This window comes from Pagrus major, chromosome 13, assembly GCF_040436345.1.
Source record: "Pagrus major chromosome 13, Pma_NU_1.0".
Lineage (NCBI taxonomy): Eukaryota > Metazoa > Chordata > Actinopteri > Spariformes > Sparidae > Pagrus > Pagrus major.
Genome location: NC_133227.1, coordinates 5141216 through 5152423, shown reverse-complemented (window position 1 = coordinate 5152423; position 11208 = coordinate 5141216). Strand labels below are relative to the sequence as shown.

The 11208-nt window shown below is 37.5% G+C and overlaps 1 protein-coding gene across 1 annotated transcript; it reads right to left on the bottom strand.

Annotated features, from left to right (window-relative positions):
• Positions 1 to 780: 780 nt before the first annotated feature.
• Positions 781 to 9790, bottom strand: f11r.1 (F11 receptor, tandem duplicate 1). The gene is made up of 10 exons (XM_073479225.1): positions 9433 to 9790; positions 6636 to 6695; positions 5384 to 5500; positions 4549 to 4692; positions 4160 to 4362; positions 3964 to 4066; positions 3526 to 3633; positions 2458 to 2470; positions 2292 to 2352; positions 781 to 2173 (listed from the first exon to the last, which is right to left on the bottom strand). The coding sequence occupies exons 1-10, from the start codon at positions 9482 to 9484 to the stop codon at positions 2138 to 2140; spliced, it is 897 nt and encodes a 298-aa protein (XP_073335326.1). The 5' UTR covers positions 9485 to 9790; the 3' UTR covers positions 781 to 2137.
• Positions 9791 to 11208: the final 1418 nt, after the last annotated feature.

The following is an 11208-nucleotide window of genomic DNA, read 5'->3' as shown; positions in this document are numbered from 1 at the left end:
TTTGAACTTGTGTTCGAAACAGAGGGGTAGTGATCACTGGAGAAGTTAAGCTGCCATGGTCAATAATAGGCTTTACTTTTGGTCTCAGGGTTTCTTTTGCTTGGATCATTCACCGGTCTCAATGTCGTATTCTCTAATTTGCTGCCATTCATCTTCTCAATAAAATAAATAAAAAGTGTGTAATTTTCCTGACCAATACTTAAATGTAGGGCTTTTTAAAACCATGTCAAGGTTGTTTTTTTTAACAAAATGTAAGACAGATTTTTGGACAAATAATTTTTTCTATTCAAGCATCGCAGGTAAATTTAAAGGCACTGTATGCAGTATATATGTGGGCCTGTAAAGGTAGGTTTTATGTAAGAACATGGTTATTAGAGTGACTTGGGTGAATCTCCATTTTGCCAATAAGTGCAAGTATAAAGTAAAAAGGCAGTATTAGGTTCAGGAGTAGGTTTAAAGCTTTTTAACGTCAGAAATGTGGACTGTCAAGTAGAAGACCTGGACTCATTCTGACCAAAAAATGGATAAATGAATTAGATCAAATGTTTGTGGTAATTAAGACCAAACAAATTCAAATCTAAGACTACTTCAAAGACTATTTATGGCCTAATATTTAAAAACTTGAAATTCAGACATAAGACTTTTAAGAACCTGCACACACCATGCCTGACCCAGCCCTCATAAAATGAAAAACAGAAGTGGCACATATTTGCAATTCATAATGTTGCTTAATGGTTTATGCAAGGCTGATTATTACTGTGTTGAATCATGACAATAGACTCAATTTAACAGCATTTTATTATTCAATATATAAAGCAAAGTTACAGCCATATGAAAGGTCAAGCAATGTGGAAAACTTTCCCAATTTAGATATTGTACATTCTATAAACTCATGATATGTACTGACGTCTGACCTTATCAAACCAGTTAAAGACATAACCTGAGAATTTCTGAATGTTTGGGTTTTAGTGGCCAGAGGTAGACCACAGAACCAATATTATGACGATCACATCAGAACAGTTTGGGTAATCATCACTATGATAAGGCTTCACATGCCATACAAACATGCTGGTAAACATTGATTGTTTCACTTGTCGTCACTAACTGTCGTGTCCAATTCCTTAAAAAGTGCAGCATCAGACCTGCCATGTTTGCTTTATCAGGAAGTTTACTGAATTGTCTCAGACAACAGTAGCAAGCAAATATAATGCAAGTTAAACTACAAATGTGTTTAAGAGAATCTGCACCTAAAGTGTTAATGATGTAAATGCAAGAAATGATAGTTTTTAGGAAGATTTGAGACAACAGCTGTTAACAAATCATTCTAAATTACAGAGTAAAAGCGGTTTTGTTATTTACAAGGCAGAGAAAACAAATACATTTTATTAGAAAAAGAATGTTGTTCAACAGTTCTGTGGTTTGTTAAAAAAACAAACAAAAACACCAAGATAAAACAAATATTAGAGACACTCAGCTATGATATTCTAGCTCCATCAACATTTCAGCTTTGATTCACAGACTGGCTGATAAGAGAGTTGTGCTGGAGGAAATTAAGGTCATGGGTCAGTAAATGTAATAAAAATGTGACTGAAGCATTTTTTCAAGTCACTGTTTGTTACTTTGTTACTCATGTCCATATTGCTTAGAAAAATAACTAAATACATGAATATACCTGAATTTTTCCTTTTACATGTATCTATACTTCCTTTAATTTGATATGTTTACATGTAGATGAATCATTTGAACAACAAAATGAACAGGTATTTTCATTAGGAGGCACAAAAATATGAGAATCACGCAGAAACACACACTCCATAAAGTAGAAAAATGTCTGAGGCTAAAAATTGTCACTATTAATCCACAACTCATATTAAAAAATATTAAAACCTGCACACAAGGGAAACGGGGCTCATCGCTGTTCTGTGGTAAATTATTTCCTATAACTTAAAAATGCTGCACATTGATGCATCTGAAATACGAAAGTAGACAGTTCAGGTCAACTCAAACAATCACACTGGTCTATAAAAACTGCAACTTCAGAGCCAATAAAAAGAAAGACGTCACTTAAACCCTCAGGAATAATCCATGCTGAGTCATTTAAAACCAAGGTGTTGTCCTCATCACTGTTTGGTGCAGACTATACCACGAATGATGACTTCTGTTTGAAATCTCCCTGTAAACAAACACATCACACATTAGAACTGGAACTAAAACTAAGAAAACACAGTCTGCAACTAAGCAAACATGATGTTAACAAACTCTATTAGAATGACAACGATATCAATACTTACATCTTCATCTTCACCACCGTACAATGATGGGGGCTGGTAGAGCACGTTTGTCTTTGGTTTGCTGCAGGGAGAATTACAAAAACATGTTGAGCGAAAGAGTCAAATCAGTTTTTGGATTATCTGCTAAAATCCATCGGACAGTATGGAAAAAAGAAAATCCTCTTACCTTTCACTCTTTTCTGTAATGAGAAGAAACAAAACAACGTCGGTCAGATAAAGTTTTGGTACATCATACAAACATTCAACTGATATTCAACAGTCAGGTGGTACCAGTGACCACTGCAAATGATGCAATATCTTTTCTGAATAGCTAGACGGAAAGTAGCAGAACTGACGTGCCCTTTCCCTCCTTCCACACATGACAGTAATATTCATGGTCGGGTGGTGGGACTTAAGAAAAGGAGAAACATGAAATTTCCTTAAGAGTTTATTAGAATGTTTTTGTATTTTTCTTCAGTAGTGAATATTGAAATCTCTGAACACACGTCTTTTTTAAGATGCAGATAATGGGCATGATTTACAGTGTGGATAGTTAAATAGGACTGGTTGTTGATTCACATACCAATGTCCCCTGTTTGAACTTACTGTTGACTTATTTTATATTTTTTTATATTTTATTACAGCTTGTAATTTCTCTCAATGTTTGATTATTACAGCTTGTAGCCAGTATAAAGATTTTGTCACGTAAGTGAGCTAAATGCATCGTTAACCAAAATGTTGGGGTTTTTTTTCAAAAAACTTTGTGGCAGCTGACAACATTTTTAACTTGTTAACTTGTACGTCGTAGGCTAGTTAGCCCATTCATTAGTTATGTCTGTTGCTAAGCACAAAAATACTTTTTAACCAGAATTTACAAGAATCGATGAACAACCTTCATCTAAGATTATAAAGGTGCATTGTTTTGTTTTTTCCCTGAGCTTTTGTATATATAATGCTTACTTAACAATTGTGAAAACTAATAAACAAAGCAGAGAAAAATTAAAAGTGCACTGTTTTAACCCATTTAAATTGTAAGTATTACAGGTCAGACACAGGGGGAATGTAAAGTATGCACCTCCCTTTTTTTTTCTTTTTTTAAATCTGGCCCTCACAAAAAGGGCCTGGTCTAGACTCTGACCTAATTTAACACCCAACATGCTGACTATTCAGATGTCCAAGGTTTCTATTAATGTCAACACCAAATGCTGATGATCACAGCAAATGCTATGATTCTAATATAATGTGGAAAACTCACTGGGCAGGTATCCTTTCTTGTTGGCATACCAAATGCCGAATGCCAGTGCGGCCAGCAGCAGCAGAGCCACAATTACTCCAGCAACAATTCCTCCAGTGTTTACGTCACCTAGAAGAAAACGCCACAATGAGAGGTTCATCAGGTGAATTACAATCAAACAAAATGGTAAACCAGTCAATTTTCATGAACATTTTAAACTGTTGCAGCACCCAATGATTTTTTTAAAAAAAGTGAAAATGAAGGTTGTGTCTTCATGACTGGAATTACAGTTTCTATTTAGGTAAACACCTTTGATGCAGCCAAACCAGTTTACTGCTCTTTAAGTGTTGGCATGCAGCGCACTCCACTGGCTGAAACTGGTTTCACTAATTCCGTCTCATGAATATGTAAAAACTCAGGTTAAAGCATGTTTCTGAAATTAAAGAAAAGAGCACTTACGGACTTCCATTTTTGTGGCTCGACAGCTCTTAGGGGGACCAACACTGTTGACAGACTCACAGTAGTACTGACCGGAGTCCACCTTGCGTACAGGTGCAAACGCCTGAGTAACAGAGACAGAGGTTATATTTTAATTTGTTTAGGCCATGGGAATCAAAACTGTCCATAAACAGTGGAGTAATAGCTTGTAGCTGACCAGTTCGCCAGTGGCTGGATTTAGCTTGTAGGTGTAGTTCTTGAAGGCTTGAATCTTGTTAGGTTCAGTGGGCAGAAGGATGCCATCTTTGTACCATTTGTATGTGGGCGGAGGTGAGCCGTCAGCATCATGGCAGGACAAGATTACGGTCTTGCCCGTCGTCACAGAGGAGGGAACCCTACACAAGGGTGGAGACGGAGGCACTGCGGGACATAACATTCAGTTTTCGGCACGTCTCCACATGTACAGTCATACACAAAGATCCACCATTACATTTAAAACGGAGAACAATATCAGAATATTAACGATTTTATGGCAGCGATGTGAGTCTAGGTTTATTATAAATATAAAGATGTATTTGCAGAAAGTAATTACAAAGGGATCCTTACCCAGAACAGTCAGCTGCACTTTGGTTTCCCCAAACTGTCCGTTGCCGGATACCTCACAGTCGTACACTCCAGTATCCTTACGGGTCACTTTGGAAAATCTCAGATTATAGCCACCGTACAATGTCACTCTGTCTGCATAGGGTGCTGTGGAAGAGTGGCCGCATTACATAACAGACTTGAAGGCATTCAGAGAACATATATCCCCACCGAAGCTGCCCAGTCCTCTTTAATTTTTTCTTAAATAACACAAAGAGTTTGGAAACTTTAAAATCAGACAGGTGATCAACGTCAAGTGACTTACTGACACCTAAAATATGTTGCTGCTATCAAATTTAGCAGGATTGCTTATGGCTAATACAAACATGTCAACTACCTCTGCACACTATTAGGACAACTTTGCAAACAAATATATGAAAATTAAATGGGCATTCAAAAAAAACCCAGCTTTTTTGAGAGGTTCATTTAAGGCTGCTTGAGACATGTAGGAGTGTATTTAAAAGGAATTTGTAGAAAGATATCGTGCTGGACAAGTTATGACTCAAGGAGATAAAGAATTTTATCTCTGCACCTCACACCTTAGGAATTTAGAGCAAAAGTATGGGATGCTTTATAAATGGTGACGGTGCTGTTGGTGATATGTTACATGCACTTATCAGTTCTTTCATGAACCAATTTTCCACAAAATATCATTAAAAGATTTAAAAGTAGTTTCTTGAAATGGACAGGACCTAGAACAAAAACTTTGTTGGTGGGGGGAAAAAAAACAGTCAAAGTAACAAAATATGGACAAAATGATCAGAAAATGTTTGTCATGCTCAAGACTGAATCTACTTACTTGTTAATTTGCCATCGAAAACCACATACATCTGTGAGCCTTTTAGGTTCCTAAACTTCCACTCAACTCTGGCTTGTGAACCAAAGTCAGCTGAATACGAACATGTGAGCTCAGCCCCTGAAATGACAGAGTTCACGATAAATCCCAAAAGAACACATAGCTACTGTAAGGTTTTCACTTCCATCATGCAATATGAAACAAAAGGAATTAATAAAAATAATATGAATCCAAAATTATGTATACCCGTTTGAAGCATGTGAATATCTGCTGTCACAGATATATCAGTATCAGTATACATCAGCAGATGTGTACCAATACGAAAACTTTTTATCCAGAAAATAATGCAGAAAAAGATGCTTGGGGTAATTTATAATTATTAAATTCCCAGTGAAGCTCACAGTTTCACTGCACTGATGTCATTTTGGACAATAAGACCTCATCTTCCTCTGAGAACAGCTTGTTTATTCAGTTATGGAAAAAATGAACATTTCTGAGTTTGTACTGTTGCCTCATTAATGTTGTAATTATTACAATTCTTTTATATATTTTTTTTTTTTGGCCTTTTTCATGGCTTTATTGATAGAACAGCTGAAGATAGACAGGAATCAGGGTGAGAGAGAGAGGGGGAGTGACATGCAGCAAAGAGCCCCAGGCCGGGACTCGAACCCAGGGCTGCTGCAGCGAGGGCAAAGCCTCTGTACATGGGACGCCCGCTCTACCAACTGAGCTAAACAGCGCCCCGTAATTATTACAATTCTGAGTTTAAATTTCTTCTCCAAAACTACACAGTGGCCCTTTAACTGTATGGTAGAGAGTTAGAACATACAGCTTTGCTGTGATGCTGTATGTGTCTCATGCTCCTCTGAAATTAAACAATACACTGATTTTTGATTGTGAAGACAACCTTTTAGGGAGTTATAATCTCCTTTTTAAAACACAAATCTAGTAAAGCTACTTCCTCAGAAAAACTGATAAACTGAGACAAAGCCAAACTTCCCATCTTTATTCTTTAGAAGAAAGGAAAAACAATTACTTTGGTGTATATAATTAAGAGATAAAAATGGCCTTATAATTGATACCACAGGATCACCACACAAGAAGAAATCCACCTTTATTTTAGCTCATCCTTTTTCATTGAAAATAGTAAGAGTGTGCAAAAATTCAGCAATCAATTCACTGCTAAAATAATCACTTATTAATTTTCAGGCTTTATCTTCTGTCATTCAAATTATTTTATATTTTCAGGACTCACCTTCATTCTCTTTCGGCTGCACATTTGCTGCGGAGGTAGTGACTGAAAAGCCACTTACACCTGGACACAGAGATGAGAATAAAACAAGTAATTAGACATGGAGTTACATAACAGGCTGCCACTATAATACATCCCTGCAGACTGCATTACCTAACTGATTAAACAGTACAATATACAAACACAATAGACAAACACAAGCAAAGGGAAAACATTATAGACAGGGGAAGCACAGCATGACTTATTTTACAGTTTAAAAGGTTTGTTATATGACTGATTCAGTTATTGTTGAGTTTAAAACTGATGTCTTTATTGACTTAAGTGACAGACAGTCATCACCACAATTTTCAAAAGACACTGAGTCTACATTCTCACTTCCACTTCTCACTTTAAGTATAACTACTGCCCTAACAACAGGTGCTCTGTGGGTGCAGCAGCAGTCATTTTGTACTGACTGAGATGCTGCTAACATTGTCAAATCAGTCCATTAAGAAAGTTTTTAAGTGTAATTGAAGAGTTGGAAGCCTGTATTTATTTACCTCCCTGATATGAGGTTAAGACTGAGTAGGAGGCAAAATAAAATCACTCTGTTGAAAGATTTATTAAAAGGTGCACTATGAAGAAGAGACAGATCTTCATCTACTGATGTTTTTATGCCTAAACAAACTAAATAAACAAACTCTTTGTTTTCATGACTGACTAAACTGAATAAACAAATTGAGCTTTGTTAACAATTTCGTACTGTTTAACTTTGTTTATATTTGGCGGACCCTGCCATCTTTCTAGCTTCAAACAGTGTTCTGGAAAAAAACATATAATTCTGAGTTTGTATTATTATCTCATTAATATTGTAAGTAATACAATTCTGAGTATAAATTTCTTCTCCAAACTACATAGTGCCTCTTTAAGGATGAAAACAGGAAGCTGCAGTAGACTGGTGATTAAGGCTGAGATGATCCGTTTGGATGTAGATTAGCATTAGTGCTAAACTTTTTAAAGTCAGAGAGGAACATCTGAGAAATGTGCTCGCTCTACTCTAAAGTTTAATCATGTACACTCGTCAACTACACTACATGGAAGACAGATTCAGGTCAGAAGATGATTGATGGCAGAAGGAGGTGATAATCAGCCATCCAAATGTAGATCAGCCATTCACACCTGAATACTTTCAGTATGTTGTCTGAGATCAAAGCTCAGATGCCCACAGTAGCAGTTAGAAAAATGAAAGAAAATGACATTCTTAAGATCACAGAAAAAGCACTTGAGATTGAAGAGCACAGCTCTTGTCAGAGACCCAAAGCATGTTCACGAGCCTTCAGGGTGTGGACCAAAAAAGAAACGAGTTTCTCATTCCAGACTGCTGTGCCAGAAGAAACTTCCGGTGAAACTATCAACAGTCTGGTTGAAACTGGGTCTTTTCAGGCACTGCTACCGACAGAAAACATGCGTAATTAAATCATATTGGGCCTGCCTGTCACATCTTATATGTATCTATATTACTACTTTATGTGCCATTAAAACACTGCCATTACTTTAAGTGTTAGGCGTTACATGATTTAACTACTACGTTGCTGACTGACAATCCTGTGTAATACCGTGAAGCTTGAGCAGCAGGAGCCAGTTAATCATCAACCATGTGCAAACCTAGTCTTTCATTTGTACACTTCACCAAATTCACTACAAGATGAAATATACAGCAAGCAAGACTTTAAATCAGTGTGTGTACCAATGATACATATATTGTTATTCAAATTAACAAATGCCATTTTTATTGTAGATACTGATGGCATTGAGACTTCCTTGACACCCTGCAGATGTTTACTCACAGCTGGTCTCAGCTGAGATAAGGCAGAACAGTCACAGTTTTGGTTTGGTGCAGAGATAAGCGTCGACTGTAAAATGAAACCAGAGCACTGTGTGACTTCTTTGTTTGCATACTTTAGGAGTTTCAGGGTTTTGTGTTGATGTGCTGTTGATTTGTCCTTGAAGTTAAAGAACCGGGAATGCACGCAGGTTAGAGAGCCTAACAGCAAATTCCTGTTCAGTGCAATAAGTTTGGAGAGGCCACCTGCCGATAAATTACATTATACAGGGTCTATTTCATACAGTAGACTGACAGTAAAATTCATGACATACATTTTGAAATATTTATGTAGAAATTGTCAAGAGTAACCAGGAAAATCACTGGAAACAATCATCCATGCTCCCACAAATAAAAATTCAAATACCTTGGGACCTTCATTGTGTCCTCACTGAACTCCATTTTGTTTCACATGATCATGATATTACTATCTTATGTGTTATGTTTCGTACTGGTACAGGAATGAGGAAATAGTGATATATTTATATAAACAGTCCTCCTCGCCTACATTTCTGATCATATTACATATACATTGCCCTTTTTACAAAACAGGAAGAACAACTAGGACAAACCCGGACCCAGGTGTAGGCTACACCTGCTGCTCTGTAGCTGCCATTTAATTTTAATGTGGCTTCACTGCAGAAGTTGGAAATCATCTGCAATTTTAAGACTACCTTTGTTTTTTATTGTCCCTTATGTCGCCTTCGCCCCACCAACAGCCTCCTGAAGTCACATAAACAGGGCAGGCCAACATTTTGTCTCCAGGCCCGAGGTTCAACTGGTTCGTTTGTTTAGTAACAAAACAGGCGCAAACTCTTTTATTTAGGATAGTCTTTCACAGCAACTAAAGTGGTTGTTGTTGTGTTAAACTGTGCAACAAGAGACATTTAAGCGCCGACTGTCCTCAAGCTAAAAACACTTGTTACCAAAGTGACTCACCTGTCGCAGCGAGAAGGAACAAAGCCACCGAGACCAGCCCGCTGACAGACATGTCGACCAGCCCGCTCCTTCGTGTAACACGACGGCAAAAAAACACAAAAAAACGATTCAAAACACGCAAAAGTTTTCCTCGCGTCGAAAGAAACAACCAGCCGTGTGTACTTCCCAGCTCTGAATTCACAGTGTCGACGTTTCAGTGTGTCACTACAGTCCGCTCTCACCTGAGGAATCCGCCCGGGTGGCGACGGGCTCTCTCACTTCCGATAACAGGAGACTCTCTCTTGACTCAGGTGCGTGGGTGACGTCAGGGTGGACGAACAGGTTAGACCAGAGCAGAGCAGAGCACGATAACACGGAGAGATCAGTGGAGAAGTTGATTGCACGGCTCAGGGTTATGGTCATTTCACCTGTTTCAGCTCCTTCCGGTAAGATGGAGTGAGTCAGATCATTGTGATGATGATGAGATGGTAATTTCGACATCTCCTCTAATAATGCTGACTCTTGATGTCTCAGCAGAAGTTAAACTTCCCCACAGTAAGGCACAGATCCACATTAGCCTGTGTGGCATTCTTAATATGAATAAAAAGGAAAGAAAATGAATAAACATATTCACTCAGCCATATCCCCAAAGGGATTATGTTTATTCGTCATTGACAACATAATAAATACTGTGGGAACTATTATTATGCCAATATTAGGGCACATGCAGTGATGGAATACAACTAAGTACATTAACTCAAGTACTTGTACCTTATTTGAGTATTTTGACTTTCTGCTACTCTATACTTCCACTACATTCTGGAGGCCAATATATACTTTTTACTCCACTACATGTATTTAATAACTTCAGTTATGTTACTGGTACTTTGCCGATTGCATGCTGCATCAGAGCAGCAGTAGTGCATTTTTAAATCAATTAGATTTTAAAAAATGGCTCTTCCAGTGAATCCAAGTCTCCGGAAGAGCTTGGAAGAGATTCCCAATGGTCCCAAATTGACTTTTAAACACAATATTTATACCCTCCATGTGCTGTCAAGCTCATGCATCCATGCATCCAAGATTTTCACTTTAAAAAGGGTGTAAATAATACCTTCATAGATACTTGGATTACAACAGATGAGCTGTATGGAGCCATTACATGTTTTGTTTTAGCTGTTTATTTTATGGTTATGTCAATTGTTTAGCAGAATGCTGCAACAGTTTTGCCATGAAGCTCCAGAAATATTTTGTGGACTATGAAACTTCACCTGACTTTCCATCAGCATGAGGGTGAGCAGATAATGACTGTATTTTAATTTTCTGGTGAACTTCTGCTATAGACAATGTGCTTCCAACTTTGTGGTAACAGCTTTGGGACATTTTTTCTTCTTCTTGTTTTGACATGATTATACCGCCCAAAGTGAAATCCATACAGAAACAGTTTGCCAAGTTTGGTGGGAGAGTTGTCTGAACGTTATCACCCAACATGAATGCCTGAGCTCACTAGTGCTGACTTTGTTCTTATAGCTGAATGGTACATCACAGCAGCCAGGTTCCTTTATGTTGCGAAAAACCTTCCTAGAATTGTGCACATTGTTATACACTGTAAAGCCTGACAAAGTGACTTTACTTAAAAAATAAATAAATAAGGAAACCAATTACCTCAAAATGACCAAGTAAAGTGGACAAATAATTTTAAGTTGTTAAAACTTTGTTGCTCGTACAACTTAAATTTAATAGTCTACTTTACTTGTTAATTGAGGTAATCGGTTTCATGACTTTCTTAAAGTAAAGTCA